The sequence below is a fragment of the Passer domesticus genome, chromosome 10, assembly GCF_036417665.1.
Source record: "Passer domesticus isolate bPasDom1 chromosome 10, bPasDom1.hap1, whole genome shotgun sequence".
In the NCBI taxonomy this organism is placed as follows: Eukaryota; Metazoa; Chordata; class Aves; order Passeriformes; family Passeridae; genus Passer; species Passer domesticus.
The window spans coordinates 27789931-27813149 of NC_087483.1; the positions used below are offsets into that span (position 1 = coordinate 27789931).

Consider the following 23219-nt stretch of genomic DNA (forward strand, 5'->3'; position numbering starts at 1 on the left):
AGCTCTGTCACCAGCTCTAGCCCTCGGCCCCGGGACGTTTTCCTTCCCCTCATCCAGCAGCAGCAGCAGCCCCCGATCAGAGCTTGCCATCACCGCCTCTGATGGAGCAAGCGGGCTGAATCCAGTGCAGGGCTTCTGCCTGCTGGTGACACTTTCACGACACTTTCTCCTCGTCCCCTCACTTTGATTGTCACAGCCCACCCCACAGGGTGGCCGGAGCTGGCTGTGCCGGGTGGGCTTTGCGGGGCTGGCCGGACGCGGAGGGCCGGAGCCGCCACCCCCTTCCCGTGGTCCCGCCCCAGCTGTTCCAGCTGCCTGCGCCTGGGCCGGGAGAAGGAAGCGCTGGCCGATCCTTCCCGCATCATGTGATGGCGGTGGCCACGTCCAGCCTCGTCCCGCACGCCGGGCCTGCCGAGCGCCCGGCCAGCATGGGACTGCCGGCGCTCGCCCTGCTGCTGGCAGCGGGGCTCCTGCGCACGCAGGTCAGCAAACGAGGGCGGAAAGTCTGGGCGAAGCGCGCAGGACCGAGCTGGGAAGGAGCCTCCAGACTCTGCCTTCCCGATCCGTCTCCCTGCTCGGCATGCTATAGCTCCTCCTGCACCAGCCCATGTCCTGCCACAATGTCCCAGCTTGCACTCCCAGCTCCTTGCCTGCCCTCGCAGCACCCACCCCAGCAGCACCGTCCCCACAAAGGCCACCAGCTCAGCCGGGTGTTGGATTAGCGGGGAGGCTCAGCCCCTGCCTCCTGCTCCCCCAGGACATTCGGCACCCGCTTCGGGAGAGGGCACCTCCAACAACCAGCCCCGTCAGTGCCTGTCCCGGGAAGCACGGGAGGGGGCGGCTGGGCTCGGGGAGGTTCTGCAAGCCTCCAGCTGTTCCCTTTTCCTGCAGGCCTCCCCTTCGGCGCGCTCCTTCCAGCTGGATTACGAGCACAACTGCTTCCGCAAGGACGGTGCCCCTTTCCGCTACATCTCGGGCAGCATCCACTACGCCCGCGTCCCGCGCCCTGCCTGGAGGGACCGGCTGCTCAAGATGTACATGAGCGGGCTCAGCACTGTGCAGGTGTAAGCCATGGCGACAGCCCCGATGGTGCACAGCCCACCGCCACCAGAAACCCCGTGATCAGTAGGAACAGAGACAAGGGTGTTGTCTGACCACGGGGAGCAAGCACCAACATTTGCACTTGGCTGTGACCCACCCCCAGGTCACCCCTGCCAGACACAAGCATGAGTGTGGGCTAGTTCCACTCCAGCCCGAGTTGCCATACTCAGCTCAGGCTGCAGGCCAACTCCCAGAAGCAGAGAGACCAGCTGGGGGGATGGTTCCCTGTCGTGCTGGGGTGTCCTTAGCCCCTGCATGCTGATCTTCCCCTCTCACCCCAGCTACGTCCCCTGGAACTACCATGAGACACTGCCAGGAGTTTATGACTTCTCTGGGAACCGGGATGTGGAAGCCTTCCTGGACCTGACAGCTGAGCTGGGACTTCTGGTGATCCTGCGGCCAGGGCCCTACATCTGTGCAGAGTGGGAGATGGTGAGGCCCCAGCCTGGCACAGAGGGGTGACGGGCGGTCTGGGAAGGGCACAGCAGGGCTGCCCCTTCTGGCTGTTGTGCCATGTCCGCTGTGCCCAGGCTGCTCCCAAAGGCCACAGGCCATGCTGGTGCCAAGCACTAGCATTGCACTGGCCCATTTCAGCAGTGTGCAGGCCCAGGCTGCTGAGCAGTTTCTGTGCCTCCCTCTCTGCCGTGTGTGTTTCTCCAGGGTGGCTTGCCTGCCTGGCTGCTGTGGAAACCAGACATCATCCTGCGCACTTCCAACCCTGGTGAGGATCAGCACAGGGCTCTGGCCACCATGTCCTTACAGCTGGGTGCCAGTCCCGGCATCATCTCCACACACCTGCCAGCTCTGCCTCTGTGATCTTTCCCATCATCTTCTCCATCTTCTGAGAGCCCCATAGTTGTACTCCATTTCCCCATCTCTCTTGGCCCTACCTCATATGCTGTGTCTTCCTCCTGGCAGGCTGGCTGCAGGTGGGCTGGGGTGGATGCTGCAGCCAGCCCCTGCCCTGCCTCTGTCCCTCCAGCCTACCTGGCAGCTGTGGACTCCTGGCTCCATGTGCTGCTGCCCAAGATCAAGCCACGCCTGTACCACCAGGGAGGGAACATCATCAGTGTGCAGGTAAGGTGCTGTGAGGCCCAGCCCCATTCCCTGCTCTGGGTCATCTTTGGATGTGCCCCAAAAAGCCACCAGTATCCCCTACACAAACACCTTACCCAGCAAAGCTCAGATAAATCCCTCCCAACTCCTGGACCTAGATTTAAATCCAAGGACTGGGAATCTGAGGTACCACAGCTGTGGTTTGAGGGGCAGAGCTGACAGAGCTGGAGCTCACGGTGGGACTGGAAGGTTATGCTGAGGACCCCCTGGGGGTTGTCAAGACATCTGATGATGTCCAGAGGAAAGGGGGGAGGTTGGTACCCATCCCAGTGGGCAGCAGGACCTGTCTGCAGCCCTGCCACGTGCATGCTGCGTGCCAGTCCCTGCCCTGCTCACAGGTGGAAAATGAATATGGGAGCTACTACGCCTGTGACCACGGATACCTGCGGCACCTGCTGGGCTCCTTCCGGGCGCTGCTGGGGAGCGAGGTGCTGCTCTTCAGCACGGACAGCGCGGGAGCGCGGGAGCTGCGCTGCGGCACGCTGCAGGGGCTCTACGCCACCGTCGACTTTGGGCCAGGTACCCCTGCGGGGGAGGAGGACACAGAGGACGTGGGTCCCTTCTCTGTCCTGCTCAGACCTCCCCCTCTGCACCTGCACAGGATCCAATGTGACGGAGGCATTTGGTGCCCAGCGCCGCGTGGAGCCGAAGGGGCCCCTGGTGAGCTTGGCATGGATGCTGTGGGGGGAATGACCCACAGCGGCTCTGGGGAGGCAGAGGCACCAGGCAGTGGGGCAAGGAGGGGCGCTGGGTCCAGGCTGCAGGTGACAGTGTCTTTGTCCTCCAGGTGAACTCTGAGTACTACACAGGTTGGCTGGACTACTGGGGCGAGGCACATGCCAGCACCAGCGCCGCGAGGGTGGCCCGGGGGCTGGAGGACATGCTGCAGCTGGGAGCCAGCATCAACATGCAAGTAGTCAGCTGGCAGAGGGCACGGCCACCAGGGCAGTGGGCATCACCTCTTGCCTTCATCCCACTGGGATCAGGCCAGCAGGGACCGTGGGTGCTGGAGGGAAGGGGCAGTGCCTGGTGAGCCCCTGCTGGGTCTGTGGGGTTGCTGACCAGGCTCTCTGGGGTGTATCACAGGTACATGTTCCATGGAGGGACGAATTTTGCCTACTGGAGTGGTGAGTAGAGCCTTGCTCTAGGGAGTGGGGGGCAGGGCTGGGGGGCTTTCCTTGGCCATCCCTGAGAAACCTGCTTCAGGCTCTTGTTCCGTCGCATGGGGCAGGTTGACACATAGCCAAGGGCCCTTAAACCCAAGTTTAAGGGTTTAAACTTGGGTTTAAGGGCCTGGGGACTCCTTTCATGCCTATGCAGGGGCTCACAGTTCTGGGTCATGCCCCACATGGCACTGCAGCCAGCCTGGGGCTGGGTTCCATGCCCTGGGCTGTGCCAGAGCCCCTTCTTTGGCCAGGTGCTGACTACAAGGGCCGGTACAAACCAGTGACCACCAGCTATGACTACGATGCCCCCCTCTCGGAGGCAGGAGACCCCACTGAGAAGCTGTTTGCCATTCGCACGGTCATCAGCAAGGTAACGAACCTGGCAGGAATAAGGGGACAGTACTGGGCACTGCTGCTGGTGTACCAGCAGGGCAAGGGACGTCTCCCTGCTTGCCACGGGGCAGCTGACAGTCTGCTGTTCAGTTCCAGCCCGTGCCAGCTGGCCCGATGCCACCTGCCACTCCCAAGTATGCCTATGGCTGGGTGGCCCTGCGGAAGGTGAGTGCCTGTGCTGAAGGCTGTACTGCCCAGCGTGGCACTGCTCAGCTGCCCAGCACCCATCCCTCTCTGCAGTATGCTGACCTCCTGGATGTCTTGGATGTGCTGTGCCCCTCTGGGCCCATCCAGAGCCAGTTCCCTCTCACCTTCGAGGCCCTAAAGCAGGTGAGAGGCTGGACGTAGTGGTGGACGCTTGAGGAGATGCTCCTGTCTGCCTGGCCCTGGCTGTGGGGCAGAGGAGCAGAGCTCACTTCAGGCTCCATTTCCCTTCCTGTGCCACTGCACTGTGTCCTGCAGGTCCATGGCTTTGTGGTGTACCACACACAGCTGCCCTGGGATGTCCCAGACCCAGCCACACTGGGTGCTGCTCCCCACAGCATCTGTGACCGTGGCTACGTGATGCTGCAGAAGGTGAGGCTATGGGAGCACACCAGTCCCTGGGACAGTGCTCTAGAGGGCTGTGGGACCTGCTGGCAGTGGGACTGTGCCATCCCAGGGTCTTGGGGACAGCCAGGGTGCCAAAAGCCATGCTGAGCCTTTGCAGGGTGGCTCTTGGGCCCAAATTTGCCTCCTTTGGGGGCAGAGAGCAGCCCTGGCTCTGGCGGGCTGGCAGCAGGATGCTGTGTGCCTGCAGGAGTACCAGGGAGCGCTGGAGCGGGACGGGCAGACAACACTGCATGTCACGGGCAGGGCAGGGGACACCCTGGACATACTCATGGAGAACATGGGCAGGATCAGCTTCGGGGCCAACACCAGTGACTTCAAGGTAAGGGGAGGGGGCCCTGAGGCTCCAGAGGGGCTGGTCTGGCAACCCATGCGACCAAACACCCTCTCTACTGCCACCTGAGACAAGTCCAGCCTTGGTGGGGCTAATCCCAGTCCTGCTCCCTGGTTCATCTCAAACCTGCCAGGACAGGGCTCAGAGACTAGCACCCCTCTCCCACTTATGCTGCCCCAGCTGCCAGGGCCCTTCACTCCTTAGAGGGGGTCCCATCCCACCTTCAGTGCTGCCAGGGGGACATGCCCTGGCGTTGCCAGTGTCCTGGTAGATACTGCTGCTTCATTTCCCTTCCTGTTCCATCTCAGGGCTTGCTGGGAAACCTCTCATTGAACTCCAGACCTCTCAGCAACTGGCTGATCTATCCCCTGGCCATAGACAGTGCAGTCCAACTGGGCTGGCCCCACGCTGCTCTGCCAAAATCAAGCAGTGGGGGCCGAGTGGGGCCAGCCTTCTACACTGGGACCTTTGAGACACCTGGCATTGCCTGGGACACCTTTGTGAAGTTCCCAGGCTGGAGCAAGGTAAGGCAGTGCATAACTGGGAAAGGGGTAAGAGTGGACCAGGACACAGCTCAGTCCCATCTCCATCATCTTCCAGGGACTGCTGTGGATAAATGGCTTCAACCTGGGCCGGTACTGGAGCTGCCGTGGGCCCCAGCAGACGCTCTTTGTGCCTGGCTCGGTGCTGCACGCTGGCCACCCCAACAACATTACAGTGCTGGAGCTAGAAGGGGCACCTCCCACTCCTCTCCTGCTCTTCCTTGACCGGCCCCTTTACAACAGGACACTTGGCTGCAGCACCACGGCCACAGAGTAAACACTGCTGGGCACTGGCCTCGCCTCTCACTGGGGCTGGGGAGAGGGCAGGGGGCTGGTGAAGCACAGGGGCTAAGGAAAGGGGCACAGGTCCTGGCACAGATCTCTGGGGACAGGCAGGGCCTGTGCTAATGGGACCCAGGACTGAGCTTGACTTGCATGTCAATGCCACACTCATCCCAAATAGTTCCAGTGACCATGCTGATTCCCCCTGGCCAGGGGGTAAAGGCACCTCTTTATTGACAATGTAGGCGGAGGAAGTAGCTGCTAACATGACAGCTGAGATGCTGATGGCAGCCAGGAGAGGAGAGGTAAAAACAAGGCCCTGATGGTGTCCACAGGCATGGCTGGAGGTAGCTCAGGGTCTGTATGTGTCAGGATCTGTCCTTACACCTACAGATAGCAGCCCATGAGGTAGCCATGAGAAAAGCTGGCAGCAGGACCCCGGCTGAAGCCAGGCCACCAAACAGTCCCAGCCCTTCACACTAGCATGCAGAGACCTCTCAGTTATTAACTTTGCCCAGAGTGATATTCATGCCCGGAGCCTTGCCAGAGCTGCCCTGGAGAGTGACGTGGCCAGCTCAGTCCCTCTGACCATCGCTGCTGTGCAGGTTCCCCGTTGCTGCACAGCCAGTGCTCAGCCGTGTCCCACCACGGTGGTCCCTGGCAGGTGGCAGCAGTGCCCAGCGTTAGGTGCGGCCAGCCTGGGCCCGGCGGTGTGTTTGCAGGCAGGCTGTGGAACAGAAGGAGAAGTCGAGGTAGTGGAAAGGGATCCGTCCCAACAGGGACTCTCCACAATGCCAGCAGCGGCTGCAGGAAAGAGCAGAGCTGGCCCTGAGCAAAGGGGACTTGAGAAAGAGTTAGAAGAGGAAAGGATGCCCTGCCTGGACTGTGACACAAGGCAGCAGCAGCCTGAGGGAGCTGGGGCTCTCTGCCCTCACAGGGCTGATGTGCTCACCCAGTGGCCTGGCCAGGACGTACTCCCTGGGGGAGATGCTCTGTCAGAGCGTGATGTGAGGCACTTGGAGGCAGAATGAACATTTAGGGGCTTGGCCCTATAAAGGTGTTAAAGCCCCTGCCCAGATGAGCATGGGGAGTGCTGGCTGCCAACAAACCTGGTGGAGTGGCAGAGGAAAGTAAACAGGGACATGGGAATGGCAAGTCGGCTTGCTGTAGATGTGGCTGCAAGTGGACCAAGTCATCCTTAGCAAAATATTTCAGGGGAGCAGGGCAAGAGAGGAGGAAAACTTTTACACAAGCCCTACCGGGAATTGAGTAGTCAGGAATAGCTTTGGACTGGAAATGAGAACTGGAGCAAGAAAGGCAGGGAAGAGCTGTACTGACATGGGAGAATTTGTCTTCAGAGCCATGCTGCTGGGATGGTTACCTGATGTTGGCAAGAGTTGTGCTGGTGTCCTGCAGCTGTGCAGCCAACCTTTGCTCAGCAGCCAGTGCCCTCTGGGGAGCAGAGACAGCTCAGCCCCTGCAGCCCCTGGGACTGCTGGGCCTGAGCCCACCACATCAGCACTGCCCTGTGTGGGCTGGATCCCCTTCCCAGTCCTCACCTTCTCCCTGTCAGACAGGGCTGCAAACCACTGCTTCTTTTCCTGCTCCTGCTCCCAGCGGTGCCGCTCCTCGCGCTGTGCTTGCTCCCGCTGCTTCCGCTGGGCTTTCTGTGCCCGCTTCTTCTCCAGCTTCTTGGCCTCCATCTCCTGTGTCAGGGGCCCAGGCACCTGAGGGCAGGCAGCATCTCCCAGTGAGCCGGGGCAATGCACAGGTGGGGAGGGAGAGCTTTGCTCTGGGGTTCCGGTGAGGGCAGAGGGCAGGCACCCACCCTGGCACGGCTGTAGTCGTACTTGTCTGGGTGCTCCACCATGAACTTGCGGAAGGCATTGCGGGTCCGTCTGTCAGCAGAGATGCAGTACGGGGTCCTCTCCTGCCTGTCCCTGTGAGACAAGGGAGACCAGCTCGCTCACACTGCCTGCATCCCGCTGGGCTGTGAGCCCAGAGACCCCAGAGATGAGCAGTGTGTGCTGCAGGCCACAGTATCACAGCCAAGGAGGGGACAGTTCCTTATTCCTATACCAGAATCCTCCAAGTCCTTCTTGCCTCTCAAAGCCCCTGCATGGGCCTTTTGTCTCATCCTGGCCCTTGGAAATGCCTACCAATAAACATGGGTGCACTTTGGGGCACTGCCCATCTGCTGCCATGCCAGACCAGGCAGCCAGAGAGAAGAGTGATTCAGCTCCTAGGCCTCCCATAAAAACCCCAAACATCCCAGGTCACAGAGACCAATACTGGCTGTCCCAGGACAAGAGTGGTACCAGTTTCCTGTGGCTGAGACAGGAGTGAATTGCTAGACTCCCACAACAGGGGTTGTGAACCACTGGGTGCCCTGCAGCCGTACCTGAGGGCAGGGTCTGCCCCCGCCTCCAGCAGCAGATACACAGCCTCAGCCCTGCCAGCCTGTGCTGCCACATGAAGCAGGGTGCAGTCACGCTCGTCCACGGGTTGGTTCAGCAGGGAGCGGGCCATATCCAGAGATTTCCCATCCTCATTGTGCTCTGATGGGCCCCCATTCTCTGGCACACCCAGGAGGTGCCGCAGTGTCTGCACATCCCCTGTCTTGCAGGCAGTGAACAGAGCATTGCAGAGCTGGGTCTGAGGGTCTCCTGTGAGGGAAGAACAGGAGGGGAGTCCAGTGGGCAGACTGGTCTGAGCAGCACTCTGGTCTAAGTAGGGAACACACACAATACATCAGCTTGCTAGCTGGATTTGGGCACTGCAGGATCTCCAGCACCTTCAGAGTCTGTGGCCATGTGCTATGGCATTGCTAGGCACTGCTGTCAGCAGCCAGGTCTCCTCCTGAAGTAAGACCCACTCCAATCCCCCCAGCACACCAGCCTAGCCAGGTGCTGCCTGGCCCCCTTGGTTCCAAACACACAGCTCACTCAAAGGCACATGACTGCACTAAAGACTTCTCAGATGCAGCTGTTCTGGGCATCTGCAGGACAATGTGCTCTTCACGCCACTGAAAAGCCACCAGTAAATGGGGCAGGCACCCAGCCAACGCAGCTCCCAACACCACTTACCTCCACTGCTCCAGGGCAGCAGCCCAGCCTCAGCCTCCCCCTGCAGCTCTGCCACTGGCTCCAAGCCAGGCTGCCCACCAGTCTCTTTAGCACAAGGCCCTGCACAGGCAACATGAGGAAGAGGGTCAGAGTCAGCCTGCATCCCAGCCATGGCCTTCCTACACTGACCCTGCCAGTTCTTCCCCTCACCTTTCTCCACCTTCTTGTCCTTCTTCTTCCTCCTTTTGCGGTTTCTTTTGGGCATCACTTCGAACTCCCGGAGGTCCAAGGTCCCCAGTGTCACTTCCACAGTCTCCAGTTCTCCTGCAGGGCTTTCTTCCTCCTCTTCCTCCTCCTCATCTGGGGCTGAGGGGGGTGAAAAGACTGGGGCTAAGCCTCCACACACAGAACTAATCACTCGGGGCTCTGAGCCAAGAACACCCTGTCTTTCTCCTGTCCAGCCACACTCTGCAAATCTGGCCCATGCCATAACATCAGACCCCTCCTGCTTTCTCAGAGTCATGCCTCCCTCCATGGTTCAACTCACCAGCTGTGTCCTCCTGCGGGGGATCCACCTCTGCCTTCTGCTGCCTCTTCTGCCAGACCTTCCGGGGGGACCCAGCGATGTCCTCCAGTGGCGTGTCCTTCCCTGGGCAGCAAGGGTGCTCCCGTCATTGCCTGGGGACAGGGAGCACCCCATGTCTCCAGGGACTGAGGGCTGAAGAGCTAGCACCTCCACCCCGCAGGGTAGTGTCCCCTAATGCACAAGGGACCACGTCACCCCAGCTGCCCTGACCCACAGGCACAAGGGCTGGTGCAACTCACCATACACCTGCAGGCTGGCCAGCGTGGCGTGGACTCGCAGCACCTCTCGCAGGGTGGCCCTGCGGGTGCTGAGGGGGATGTGGCAGATGCGAGGGTCCCCTCGGGTGAGGGGTGGGTTCCTGCCACCGAAGAGCAGCGCACGGTTGTGGTGAGGGGCCCGGAGGAAGATGCGCTGAGCTTCGTTCAGGTGCTGTGCCCAGGCTGCCAGGAGGTCCTGAATATCCTGGGGAGAAGGGAGAAGCTTTATGGGATCCTGAGCACACTATGAGGGCAAACATAGCCCTGGAGCAGGGACAAATCCAGAAGAGAGTGGCCTCAGTTGGGCCCTGCCCCTTTTCCAGAGCCCACCGGCCCTGCCATGCCCCCCAGCAGCAGTGTGGCACCGCCTGTCAGAGGCAGCCTGCAGGGGAGCATCCCTGCCAGGAGCCCAGCGCTGCCTCCTCACCTTGAGCAGCGCGGCCTCGTTGTAGCGGCGCAGGGAGGCCCCAGCAGACCTGGGGGCTGCCCCCGGGGTCTGGGCATCCCGAAGGCCCTGGGCCGTGCCCCGCCGCGCTCGCACCGTGTACCGGTGGAAGGTCTTGTGCTCCTGCACCTGCAGGCTGCAGAGGGGCAGGCATGAGCAACAGAGCTTAGTGTGCGTGGCGTTAACGTGCCAAAGCAGCTGCAGCTGACTGTGCCCAGAGGGACAGCCCCGCTGCCCCCCTGTACTCACCCCCGGAACACCGCTCCTGCGAAGTGCCCGCCACCCATCATCAGCACAACCCAGCACGTGCTCGCACTGAGGCTCTGCAGCGATGCTGTCAGCTCCTCCGGCTCCTCAATGTCACCCTGATACACAGACACCCTTGCTAGCACCCATGGCATTACCTCCTGCTGTCCCCAGGACAGAGACCAGCCTCTCTGCTAGCACCACAAGCAGGTTTCTGGGAGCACCCCAGAGCCAAATAACAGGCCGCCAACAAATCTGGGGCTCTGACCTGGCACCAGAGTCCACCCTTCCCATCACAGGAGGTAGGAGACTGCCAGAGAGACATCTAGACCCCAGTGCTACCCACCTTTTCTGGACTCCCCCTCCCAAAAAGCTGGGCAGTGACTTGCCTTGCCAGTGAGCAGCACGCAGCGGTAGGCGGAGATGAGCTGGCCCTTGGCATTGCGGAGCAGCACCTTGTGGGAGCGGGGAATCTGGGCTGCCCGGCGAGTGTCACTGACAGAGGGCAGCAACTCCGACTCACTGCTCGCATCAGAGCTATCTGAGTCAGATCCTGAGATGCTGGAAACGTCACCTGCAAGGAAAAGAAAAGATGCAGTGAAACAGAGCAAAGGTTATTGAACAGCCTACCCAAAACTCTCTAGGTGAGTTTAAGGGCACTTGTAGACCCCAGAAATGTTCTGTCAGATAACCCTATATATCACAAACAGGCTGTGACCTGGGGAGATAGCACTTTGTGGCTCTGCATTCCCAGACATGCTTAGGCAGGGGCTCAGCTAAAGCCTACAACAAATCCTAACAGCTCAAGAGCAGTGCTGGATCCTGAGAAGCGCCACAGGGACAGCATAAAGGGACCCTGTGCTAGCAGAGGGCTTCATCCCTGTACAGAAGAACCCCAGTGAGGTTGCTGACAGCCCCTGGGCCCCAGTGCAGACAGTCCAACCCCTCACCTGTGCGGGTTTTCTCCTCAAACACTTCTTCAGGCAGCGCCCGGCGCCCCAGCAGTCGCTGCTTCAGGTTGAAGCGGTGCCAGTCAAGACGGTAGTGCTCAGTCTGTGGAGCAAAACAAGTATGAGCTGGCAGCATCTTGGTGGTCCATGAAAGCCATCACCACCAAAGGGCATGAGGTGACAAACCCCAAGGACTAAACTGATGCTGGGCTCCTTCAGCGGTCCTGACTGGAGAATCACAGCATAATAAGGAGTTACCCATGAAGCAATTAACCTGAACAAACACAGGCCCGTGCTGCACTTACCCTTTACTTCCAGTAAATGATACTGTTAACTGATAACATCCAAGGTTTGAGTGCCAGATCCCAATAGGACATGAGCAGTGGGCAAACAGCCAGCACCGGGCTGCACCATGCTGGGGCTGAGCTTCCACAGCTGGACCCCACCAGCCATGCCAGCCCCACTCCCACTTGACACTGCTCAGCCCTGCTCACCTGCTCCTCCCGGCTCCCAAACACCTGCCCGCAGGTCAAGCAACACATCTTCTCTGGCACCTCGGTGACCCCATGGGCCTTCTCCTCACAGCTGGCTGCTGCAGGTTTCTCTGGAAGAACAAGGAAGGGCTGCACCGCCAGGAGTGGAGCCTCCTCGGTCCCTCCTCAGCCAACCCAAAGAAACCTATGGTTGAGGGAGCTCTGAGACCTCGGGCTGTCACCAAAAAAAAGCCCATTTACCCACCCACCAGGCAGCTCCCATGGCCAAGCTCGGGGTGATCACCCAAGCTGAGCTGGGGACAGAACACCAAGTTGTGGCGGACACGAGCTAGTCACACAACTTCCCTCCCGCCGCTCCCACGCACCGTGGCTCGCAGGTGCCAGCTGGGCAGCACCCGCATCCGCAGCGACAGCGGTGACGAGGGTCAGCCCGCGCAGGAGTTCGGGGTCCTGCGCGGCCTCAAACACGGACCTGCTCTCCGGCATGGCTACTGCTTCCATGGACGGGACAGCGCCTGAGCCACGGGCTCGGAACCACCGCCGCACCGCCCTGCCCCGTCCGAGCTCTGTGCTCGGGACAACCCCGCACCGCGCCCGGGGCCGTGCGCGATCCCCTTCCCCAAGCCGCCGCACCCCGGAGCCGCCGTACCCCCATCCCTGACCCAGTCACCACATCCCCATCACCCTCCAAGCCTCCGTACCCCCATCACTGTCCCAGCCGCCGTACCCCCATCGCCCCGGAGAGGCTGTACCCCCATCACCCCCGGGACTGCCGTACCCCCATCGCCCCGGAGAGGCTGTACCCCCATCACCCCCGGGACTGCCGTACCCCCATCGCCCCGGAGAGGCTGTACCCCCATCACCCCCGGAGAGGCTGTACCCCCATCACCCCCGGGACTGCCGTACCCCCATCGCCCCGGAGAGGCTGTACCCCCATCACCCCCGGGGCCGCCGCACCCCCATCACCCCCGAAGCCGCCGTACCCCCATCACTCCCCAAGCCTCCGTACCCCCATCGCCCCCGGGCCCGCTGCCCCGTGCCCGCCCCGCCGCTCACGCGCGGCCGCCGCCGGCCCGGAAGCGCCGCTCGTCACATCCCGCGCGCCCATTGGCCCCGCCGGTCCCACCCCCCGCTCGCCATTGGCCGCCGTGCCCGCCAGTCGCGGCGGGGCCGAGCGGGCCGCGCCGGGCCGGGCCGGGCCGGGCCGCGCCGGTGGCGGCGGCGGCGGCGGCGCGGGGCCTCGCTATGGCCCACTTCGAGACGCAGTACCAGCGCCTGGAGAGCTCCTCCACCGAGTCTCCCCCCGGCGGCGGCGACCTGCTCGTCCACGTCCCCGAGGGCGCCAAGTGTGAGCGATGGCACCGGCACCGGGGGTTGGGGCCTGGCCGGCGGCGGGGCGCGGAAGAGGCCGGGCGGCAGGGGAGAGGCTGGACTGCACGGGGAGCCCGGGGCTGCTCGGGGGCCTGGGGTGCCGGGGCAGCGCGGGAAGGGTTGGTGACAGCACCGGGGGGGTGTGCTGAGGAGCCCTCACCCTGTGCTGCTTCTTCCCTCAGCTCCGTGGCATCACATCGAGAACCTCGACCTTTTCTTCTCTCGCATATCCTTTTGCAGGACGAGGGTCAGGCGGGACGTATCCCCCTCCTCCCGGCTCTGAGTACGGGGAAAACATGGAGCTTTGTGTAGCTTGGAGCTTGGGCAGTGTCCGCCGTCCCTGCAGGGCACTACACAGCTCCAGAGGGGCTGGCAGAACCCCCATACCTCGGGACGCTGTCACTTGACACGGGGTCATACCGGTGCTTCTAGGAATTCTTGGGAAAGTGAAGATGATACTGTTGTCACTACAGTTAATGTGTTATATTCCTAACAGGATTTTAGTGCCGGCCGTGGCATTTACAATCAGAGTAGTACAGGATTTCTGTAGGCAGAATAAGTGTAGTACAATTTTATAAGTAGCATAGAACAGAATTTTATAGTATCTCCTAGTTTGTGGTTTCTAATCAGCTGGACTCTTTACAGATCTGGACATATCTCAATATATGGTTTGCTGTATCAAGACTCAAAAATCACATACAAGAATTTTGAGTCGTTCACTTAGTCCTCATTGGAAGCAGATGACAATGGGGGTATCCCTGGCTGCTGAGGGGTCCTGGGTCTCCCTGTCCACCAGCAGCTGTGATACCAGCTCCCACTTAGGATTTGTAACTCCTTGATTTTGTGGATAGTGCTCCGGGTGCTGTTAATACTTTCCCTCTTCCGTGATGGGGTCATCACCTCTGTTGGGTTGGCCAGGTGCCTGGGACCTTCAAGGACAGCACGGAAGAGAGTAATCAGCCTGGTGCCAAGGAATCTTGAGGCCCATGGGGAGGGAAAGCAGAAACCCGTTTGATTTATCTGCTTGGTTCACAGGACCTTCAGCGCCTGATAACTGGGCAAAGGGTGACCACTAATGGGTGACACCCTCGGTGACACAGAAGGGCTGCTTGCCTTATGAAATGGTGTTAGTTATGCTGACCACATTGCTGGGGGCAGGAGCAGATGCCAGGTGCCACTAAATGCATTTTTGTCTGTCTCTGACTTGTCCTGCCCTGCCCGAGCCACCGTTGTGCAGCCTGAGTTTCTGCTCTGTGCTGAGCAGACCCCCACTATGGGTGTTGGGTGCAGGTAGAAAGGAGCATGAACATAGCCAAGTCCCTCCACCCCAGCTGTGCTTTCCCTGGGCAGAGTGTGTTTTCCTGCACTGGGAACCAGCTTGCTGATAAGTAGGGATGGGAGAGATTTTTTCTTGTTGGTGAAGGGAGACTTTGCTGAGGAGCTGTGGAAACCAGTGGGACAGAAGCCTCTTCATCCTTCATCAGAAAGGAGTCTGCTGTTTTCCTTAACTGCAGCTTTCACGTCTATAACCTGCATCAGAAGAATGGCTTCACTTGCATGCTCATTGGAGAGATTTTTGAGCTCATGTAAGTGCAGCTTCCCCTCTGTTGTGGCTGCTGGGGAACAGCCACAGGCACTTGCCAAGCACTTACAGCTGAGTGGGTGGAAGGGCTCCTTTCGTAATTGTCCTGTCTCCCCTTCATCAGGGTTTCCCATGCCCCAGACTTGCATTTCACTTTGAGGAACCATTGCCTGTCAGCATTCCTGCTGCCAGGGCTGTGGGATTGCATCTCCGTGGCACATGACCCTGGCGCTTCACGTTTTGTGGTGGAGCAGAAGGGTGATTCCCTCACACTTCTCTTTTTTCACAGGCAGTTCATCTTTGTGGTGGCATTCACCACCTTTCTTATCAGCTGTGTTGATTATGACATCCTCTTTGCCAACAAAGCATTAAATCACAGCCAGCATCCCACTGAGCCTATTAAGGTGACTCTGCCAGATGCCTTCCTGCCTCCAAATGTCTGCAGTGCAAGGTAGGGGCAGTGGAGGGCATGTTAGCCACTGCTCTTGTTTTCCTAAGTACTCAGGGCTCCTGTCTGGGCCTGTGTCCCACTACTTGCCTCTTCTTGCTTGCAGAATCCAGGCAAACAGCTTCCTCATCTGCATCCTGGTGATAGCTGGGGTTTTCTGGATCCACCGACTCGTCAAATTTATCTACAATATCTGCTGCTACTGGGAGATTCACTCTTTCTACATCAATGCCCTGAAGATCCCCATGGTAAGCTGCTGAGCCAGGGGCTGCCTGCAGGGCTGCCGAGGGTCATGGGAGCCATTTGCTGGTGGTTGCAACTTGCCTTCATGCCTTTCCTCTTCTCAGTCAGACTGAGCACTCTTCCCTCTGCTCCATAACCACATGATCTCCTTTCAGCCTCTTCTCCAGCAGCCAGTTTATTCTGTGTTAACCTCTCTGTGCTCAGTCTGCCTCTCCGCCTGCTGGCGCATGCCTCTGCCATATGCCACCCAATATGTGTGCTCTTCAGCAGTGGCCTTTTCTGTGATGCCTTCCACAGAGGAGGCATAAGCGAGGATATCCTCGTACCTCCCTGGGATGTGAACAACCTCAGCTTCCTTGTTTACTCAGGAGGCTTGGAGCCGCTTAGTTGTGAAGGTCACACAGCAGATGAGTGTGTCACAGATGGGGTTTGAGGCTTGCATATACATCCTAGTCCAGAGTCCTTGCTCTGATGAGCAACATGAAAAGGCATGTGCGTATCCTTTGGAGGGAGAAAGAATCTTGAGAAAGGTGGGGTGAGCTGAAAGGCTTGGATTGTCCCCAGTTTTTCCATGGGCTCCCTCTGGGACGCTGCTTAAGTCCCTTCTGTGTTTGTTTCTCCCTGCTGACTCCAAATGGCAGCTCTGGGAGGAACCATGGGAGCCTGGATGTGTGTTTATGCCTCCAAGGAAGCTGGTGCATGCGTGGCTGGGAAACAGTCATCTGTGCTAATCTGGGGGGTAAAGGGCACCGAGGCAAGGTGTGGGGTTTGCCTGCTGCAGGCTGAGGTGGTGCCAGAAGGTGCCTCACGCCCTGGTGTTGCATGCACTTTGTCAGCACCCCGAGGTGTGTGCTGGGACCTGCTGCTTCAATGGGCTCAGCCTGGCTTCTGTCCCTGGATACTTCTTGCTCCTAATCTTGCTGCTTGTCCACCTTCCAGTCCACCCTGCCCTACTACACCTGGCAGGAGGTGCAGGCCCGCATTGTGCAGATCCAGAAGGAGCACCAGATCTGCATCCACAAGAAGGAGCTGACAGAGCTGGACATCTATCACCGCATCCTCCGCTTCAAGAACTACATGGTGGCCATGGTGAACAAGTCACTGCTGCCCATCCGCTTCCGCCTGCCCCTGCTGGGAGACACCGTCTTCTACACGCGTGGGCTCAAGTACAACTTTGAGCTCATCTTCTTCTGGGGTCCCGGCTCCCTCTTTGAGAACGAGTGGAGCCTGAAGGCTGAGTACAAGCGGGCCGGGAACCGCCTGGAGCTGGCTGAGAAGCTCAGCACTCGCATCCTCTGGATTGGCATCGCTAACTTCCTCCTCTGCCCCCTCATCCTCATCTGGCAGATCCTCTATGCTTTCTTCAGCTACACGGAGATCCTGAAGCGGGAGCCGGGCAGCCTGGGTGCCCGCTGCTGGTCCCTCTATGGCCGCTGTTACCTCCGGCACTTCAACGAGCTGGACCATGAACTGCACTCGCGCCTCAGCAAGGGCTACAAGCCAGCTTCCAAGTACATGAACTGCTTCATCTCCCCGCTTCTCACCATCGTGGCCAAGAACGTGGCCTTCTTTGCTGGCTCCATCCTGGCTGTGCTCATCGCTCTCACCATCTACGATGAGGACGTGCTTGCGGTCGAGCACGTCCTGACCACGGTCACCCTGCTCGGGGTGGGCATCACGGTGTGCAGGTGAGGTGGGTCTCTGCTGCCCCCGTGCTCCTGCCAGCGTGTAGGGAGCAGTGGGGCTGGAAGCAATCCATGTAAACGTGCTCTTTGTTTGCAAGTGGATGTGAGTCTGTGTGAATGGGGGAGCATGGGTGGGGAGCGGTAGTGATCTTGGCTGCAGTGGTTGTATGGGATGAGGGGCTGGTCTGGTCAGAAGGTTACAGGTAGAGCTGTGATATTATGGGCCAGTCACCCTGCCCTCCCAAGATGACATCTCCCAGCAACTGAGGTGTAATGCTGTGTTTTCCTGTCCTATGATGCAGGTCTTTCATCCCTGACCAGCACCTGGTCTTTTGCCCAGAGCAGCTGCTGCGAGTTATCCTGGCACACATCCACTACATGCCTGACCACTGGCAGGGCAATGCCCACCGCTACGAGACCAGGGACGAGTTTGCCCAGCTCTTCCAGTACAAAGCGGTGAGCCTGGCTTAACTGTGGGGCTGAGGACTTACCCCATCACAGGAGAGAGAAGGTGCTGTGCTGGAGAGCTCAACAGCTCCTGGGCTCATAGAGGAACAAGGCAGCATCCTCAGAGATACCCTGCCCCAGAAGATGGAGGGCTACCTCTGGGGTCTGTTTTGGTATTGTGGGTTTTTTGACCCTCAAGTTTGTGCTGAACCCATCATTTCTGTGCTCAGGTCTTCATCCTGGAAGAGCTCCTGAGTCCCATCATTACCCCTTTGATCCTCATCATCTGCCTGCGGCCCAAGTCCTTGGACATTGTTGACTTCTTCCGTAACTTCACCGTGGAGGTGGTGGGTGTGGGTGACACCTGCTCCTTTGCCCAGATGGACGTGCGCCAGCACGGGCACCCTGCGGTAGGTCCTGTGCTGCCCACCAGTGTGTCTGCTCCTTTAGACCCATGAGAGGCCCGAACTCACCACTCCTGGCAGCCCACAGCCCAGCCACCCGCCTCTTGCTAGGGTGTCTGGGTTGGCAACACAGGTCACCAGCTCCAGGAGGCTCTTGTGGCCCTGCTGTGATTATTGATCAGGTGCTTTGGGAATCAGGCTGTGTCATGTCATTGCCTCTTTTGACAGCCAAGGGTTCTGTGTCCTGAGGAGAGTGAAATGTGGACATTTAGAAAGTGTGACCACTTCTCTCCTGCTTGTGCTCAGGAGAGAAGCGGTCTAGAGGAAGTAGGAAGCATTTTCCACTATGAAAAATCTGTGATGGAGGGAAAAGGAGTCCATCTGTTTTGTGTGCCTTGGAATTTCGGTTACTTGCCTAGGGAAAGACTTCCTAGTGACACAGTCATCAACTAGGAAGGAAGTGAACTCATTGTGGCAGGAAGTTTTTAAGAAGAGTTATTTGTTGACTGTGATTGTTCCTGTCTGTGTGACTGTTCAGCTCTCCAGTTCCCTTGCAGCAATTCATGTTCTGGGATGGAGGTGGAACAAACTGTGTTTGTTGCTTCTTCTCCTGAGATGGCTGAATGAGCGTGGGGGCTTCTGGTGTAGCACCTGCTACAGAGAGAGCCATGGCCTTGCATGGGCTGGGTGTTGCATGCTTTGCCCAGACTGATTGCAGGATTCCCAGGGCTGGCAGGGTTTAAAGCAGATCCTGTCTCTCATTACCTGTCTGTTGTCCACAGTGGATGTCAGCAGGAAAGACGGAGGCCTCCATTTACCAGCAGGCTGAGGATGGCAAGACAGAGCTATCCCTCATGCACTTTGCCATCACCAACCCCAAGTGGCAGCCCCCCCGTGAGAGCACAGCCTTCATCGGCCTCCTGAAGGAGCGGGTGCACCGGGACAGCAGCGTGGCACTGGCTCAGCAGGCTGTGCTCCCTGAAAACGCCCTCTTCAGCTCCATCCAGTCCCTGCAGTCGGAGTCAGAGGTACCCAGGCTCAGGGCATGTGGGTTGTTTTTGGGGTGCTTGCTACATGCTGGGAAATTCATTGTCAGGCCCTCTGGGTAATTTTGCCCTTGCCTGGGATGTATCTGGGGATGAAAATGTGGTAGATGAGCACTATCTGGGACACTTCTGGGTTTCTAGAGAAGGTAACAGGCTGTACTAGAGCCCTGTGAGATGGGCGAGGGGCCAAGATAACCTAGCTCTGTGTGTCTGGTGAGGTCAGTCCTCCAGCTCTACACAGGACAGTGACTCTTTCTCTTTCAACTCTGCAGCCTCACAGCCTGATTGCCAATGTGATAGCAGGCTCCTCAGCACTGGGCTTCCACATGAGCCGGGATGGACAGGCTTCCCGCCATCTCTCAGAAGTGGCCTCGGCTCTGCGTTCCTTCTCCCCACTCCAGTCTGCCCAGCAGCCTTCCAGTGGCTTCCAGGCTTCGGGAAGGGACGGAGAGGGAGCCCAGCCTCGTGGTGCCAGTGCCATGACAGCCTCTGGGTAAGCTGCTGGCTGGAGAAGGGCAGCCAGACACCTTGGACATTCCTTTACCCTTTGCCCAAATGCCATCCCATTGTCCTAGATGCATGGTGGCATTTATCTCTGCAGCCTGGACAGCAAAGGACATTGACAAGCAGAGTTAGACTCAGGTCTAGGTGCCGGTGTCAGGTGCTAGGGCTGGCCCTAAAGGATAGTGTCAGGGTCCTATTGTTCTCCTGTAGGTACTACACTGGTGAGAGACCCTCATGTAGGGAAGAGGCAGTGCTGTAGCAGGGCTGGTGTATTTTGGGAGATGCTGCAGAGGGGCCTCTTCATACCCAGTTCAGGAGCAGATCTCTGTGAGCCTGACATTAGAGTGGGGCGGGTCTGGGCATTGTGGGGGCATCTGGGCAGGAGACACTACTGGTGTGTTCTGTGGCAGTGCTGATGCAAGGACCGTGAGCTCGGGGAGCAGCGCCTGGGAGGGTCAACTGCAGAGCATGATCCTGTCCGAGTATGCCTCGACTGAGATGAGTCTTCATGCACTCTACATGCACGAGGTGAGCAACCCAGAGCTGGTCTGGTCAGAGGGGCATGGAGCAAGGCCAGCAGGACTGGGCTGCACTGTCCATTGTGATGGAAAACAAGTGTGTATGCAGTGCTGCGGACAGGGTGTGTTTGGGCATCTGGTTTCTCCCACACCGCTGAGTCACTCGTGTTTTGGCTTGCAGTTGCACAAGCAGCAGGCGCAGCTGGAGCCCGAGCGGCACACTTGGCACCGCCGAGAGAGTGACGAGAGCGGGGAGAGTGCCCACGAAGAGCTGGAGGCTCAGCGGGGCGGCCCCGTCCCCATTCCCCGCTCTGCCAGCTACCCCTTCTCCTCACCGCGGCAGCCTGCCGAGGAGACAGCCACACTGCACACCGGCTTCCAGCGGCGGTACGGTGGCATCACAGGTACGGTACCAGGGCAGGGGGCTGACTTCAGGTCAGAGCTCTGTAACCCATGTCCTTTATGGACTGGCACCAGCAGCCTGCCTGCTGCTGGACACTGGCAGTCCCCCAGGTAGCTAATCTAATTTCTTGCCTCTCTTGCAGACCCAGGCACAGTGCACAGAGCCCCATCACATTTCTCCCGCCTTCCTCTGGGAGGCTGGGCTGAGGATGGGCAGTCAGCGAGGCACCCAGAGCCTGTGCCAGAGGAGAGCTCAGAGGACGAGCTTCCGCCACAGATTCACAAGGTAAGGGTGATGCCTGTGGCTGAGAGGGGCAAGGTGTACTCTGATGCCAGGTTGGGGTGCTGGCAGCTGGCACCAGTTGGGGTGCTGTGGTGCTGGCACCACAGTAGGTGCCACATTCTCTCTCTGTTTTGCAGGTATAGCCTGGTAGACTGGGGATCTCATGGGGCTTGCAGATTGGGAGCCACCTGGACAGCAGGATGTGGCATGGACTTGATTCTTCTCCTATACTGAGTGGACATTTTGTTGCCATCAATTGCTGAAGAGACAAAACTTGCCAGGCCGGCGTCTCTGCTGTGGCACCTTGTGTCTAGCCATGTATCAAGTCAACGCCACTCTGACTTGTGGGGTGAATGCGTGTGTGAGTACATCCCTGTGTCTGTGTTCACATCTGTGTCGTCCGTGTCGGAGGATCTCTGCAGAGCCTGTGGAAACTGATGTGATGGGACTAGCAGTGAGGAGCTGCTGGTGGACTGGTTTGGAGCTGGCAGCAGCAGATGCTCTTCAAAGGGATGGGAGATGGCATCAGCTCCATCCAGATGTGCACCCGAAGCTGGGACCTGCCGACAAAATGAGGGCAGGAGTTGTTGAGGGTGGTCTGAGGGAGCTCAGCCTGTAGCACCACACTGCCCTGCCTGCAGCCCTGAGAAGGTGCCTAGGACCACGTCAGTCCTCCCAGAGAGGACCAGTGTTGTGCCTCTCAGCCCGGAGCAGGACAACAGTGAGGCAGTCACCCAGCCCTCTGTCCCAGCACCCTGCAGAGGGGTGGGCCCTGGTGGCTGCTGCTGGTGTGAGTGCAGGTGAGAGATAGAGCTGGTGGGAATGGCTCTGGTTTGATCCAGGGATGCTGCAGCTCTTCCCTGACTCATGACATCTGGCCCATTCCCTGCATGCAAGAAAGGGTCATTGGAGTGATGCCTCCGTGCCAGGGCAGCAGCATCTTCCCATGTACAGCACCTATGGGATGTGGGCTACTTGTGGGCCCTCCTGCAGTGCCAAAGAGACCCCAGTGTGGAGCAGCCTGTTATCTTCCAGGGGTGCTCACAGCCCACTCAGAGCCTGGAGGTCTTGAGCTCTGTGTGTTGGTTCCTTTTCTCCAGGCACAAAAAAGGCCTTTTTCTCCATGCCCAGGTGCTGTTGCATTGGTTTTGTCCTTCTGATGCAGCTGTTCCTGTTGGACTGGGCCTTTCCACTTCCCTGGCAAAGGGTTTGGTTCATCTCAAATCTTGCCCAGAGGTTCCCAGCTCCTCCTTTCCTCCTGAAACCTTCCTTTTGCTTACAACATGGTTTCAGCTGCTGTGGAGACCATGCAGCTGTCTCATGCCTGGCAGAGCAAGGAGGGGCATCCTGAACCCAGAAGGGAGAGGCACACCTCAGCCCAAGCTTGGCATGGTGGTGAGGAATCAGGATCCCAGTTGTGCAATGTAGCCTCAGACAAGACCTTCCCACCATCCTTCTGTTTTCCCTCTTCTCTTTGCAGCTTCTGGGGAATTGCATCCCAGCTAACTCCCGCCCACTACTTACTTTCCATTCCCCTTGCCTCTGGCAGGGGCTGCTTGCTTTTGTCATGCGCTCTGCAAGCACTGCACATCCTCCTCTGCTGTCTCTGGAGTCCAGGGCCACCCCTCTTCTCGTGCCAGGGTTATTGTCCTCTGCCCTTTGATCCTGGGACAGCTCTAAGCCACCTGCTGCCAGTGCTTCTGCACCCGGGTAGCCTGGGCAGGAGCAGGGCCAGGGTGCTTGCACAGGGGCAGGCTCTTTGGGGTAGCAGGCTCCTTATTGCCATGGGGAGGGCTGGAGCTACAGCTGCTCTGGGGTCTGAGATCAGAGTGTTCTAAAGCAGAGCTCAGGGTGGGGATCAGCTCTTCAGTGCTGGGCTTGGGGCTCTGTGGACTTGGGTGCTGCTGGGGTCCTTCCATGGAGAAGTGGCTGCAACCACTCCACAGCAGCTTCAGCTTGGGGCTGTCATGGCTTGGTGAAAGAAAGCAGAAGGCAAATGTCCTAGGAACCCAGAATTTTCAGTGGCTTCTCTTGGTGCCCAGGCTGCTGCCTCCCCTCTCTGGGCCTATGGGACACTGTCTGGTTCTTAGTGGAGTTGCTGCTGGTCTGTACAGCTGAAGGGCGGGAGGCAGTGCCCTGGGACAGTGGGAAACTCTGGATCTTTCCGTGGGCTGGCAGGAGGGAGAGGCCAGGCACAGCAGGCCCAAGTCTTTGCCGCATGTTTTGCTTGTGTCGTCAGTGTCCCATGTGCATGGCGAGCCACTCTTCCTCATCTCCTCCTGAGATGTGCGGGTGCGGAGGTCCCCGGGGAGTGCAGTGTCAGACCCCCGTGCCCTCGCTGTACAGCTGTATAGCCGTCTAATAAAGATGGGGTGTATCATCCCTGCCTGTGTCCGAGTCTCCCTTCGCTCTGTGGTGCCGTGCAGCCCACCTGCGCTGCAGCGGGAGCCTGGGAGGAGCCTGCCGCTGCTCCGGCGGCGCTGGAGCTCCCGGGAGCGGAGTGGCAGCCGCGGGAGGAGGCAGGGGCTATATTTATCCCGAGAGGGCAGTGCCCCGTCCTGCCTGACCTCTGGAGGCCCCGCAGGGGCTCCTGGGGCTATCGCGGCACCGCAGCGCCGGGCTGGCGGCGGCGATAAGGAGCGCGGGGCGGCTCGCGTCGGAGGCGGAGACCCTCCGCGGCACCGGCCCGGGAGTGTCCCG

General features: G+C 59.2%; 3 protein-coding genes across 6 annotated transcripts; 2 read left to right on the top strand and 1 right to left on the bottom strand.

The window, feature by feature from the left end:
- The first annotated feature begins 87 nt into the window (after positions 1-87).
- On the top strand, positions 88-5554 carry GLB1L (galactosidase beta 1 like). Its single transcript, XM_064434819.1, has 16 exons — positions 88-482; positions 892-1064; positions 1383-1533; positions 1762-1822; positions 2084-2178; positions 2556-2736; positions 2819-2877; positions 3005-3126; positions 3304-3344; positions 3635-3753; positions 3867-3941; positions 4017-4106; positions 4239-4352; positions 4576-4707; positions 5028-5243; positions 5320-5554. The coding sequence occupies exons 1-16, from the start codon at positions 369-371 to the stop codon at positions 5536-5538; spliced, it is 1962 nt and encodes a 653-aa protein (XP_064290889.1). The 5' UTR covers positions 88-368; the 3' UTR covers positions 5539-5554.
- A 66-nt stretch (positions 5555-5620) lies between these two features.
- Positions 5621-12671, bottom strand: ANKZF1 (ankyrin repeat and zinc finger peptidyl tRNA hydrolase 1). 4 transcript variants are annotated; one of them, XM_064434817.1, is made up of 16 exons: positions 12643-12652; positions 11952-12077; positions 11587-11696; positions 11093-11195; positions 10532-10716; positions 10146-10261; positions 9879-10032; positions 9434-9656; positions 9156-9257; positions 8819-8974; positions 8630-8728; positions 7945-8209; positions 7372-7483; positions 7103-7270; positions 6925-6995; positions 5621-6347 (listed from the first exon to the last, which is right to left on the bottom strand). In XM_064434817.1, the coding sequence occupies exons 2-16, from the start codon at positions 12070-12072 to the stop codon at positions 6227-6229; spliced, it is 2106 nt and encodes a 701-aa protein (XP_064290887.1). In that variant the 5' UTR covers positions 12073-12077; positions 12643-12652; the 3' UTR covers positions 5621-6226. The 4 variants fall into 4 exon arrangements, with proteins under 4 accessions (XP_064290887.1, XP_064290886.1, XP_064290885.1 ...); XM_064434816.1 differs by lacking the exon at positions 12643-12652 and adding an exon at positions 12570-12588; XM_064434815.1 differs by having other exon boundaries at positions 5622-6347; positions 12596-12671.
- Positions 12672-12751: 80 nt separating this feature from the next.
- Positions 12752-22901, top strand: ATG9A (autophagy related 9A). Its single transcript, XM_064434802.1, has 14 exons — positions 12752-12934; positions 13140-13182; positions 14478-14543; positions 14829-14990; positions 15094-15235; positions 16170-16918; positions 17218-17371; positions 17593-17772; positions 18549-18794; positions 19085-19305; positions 19727-19844; positions 20016-20238; positions 20380-20522; positions 20657-22901. Exons 1-14 carry the CDS (start codon positions 12832-12834, stop codon positions 20660-20662), a joined length of 2556 nt encoding a protein of 851 aa, XP_064290872.1. The 5' UTR covers positions 12752-12831; the 3' UTR covers positions 20663-22901.
- The last annotated feature ends 318 nt before the right edge of the window (positions 22902-23219 follow it).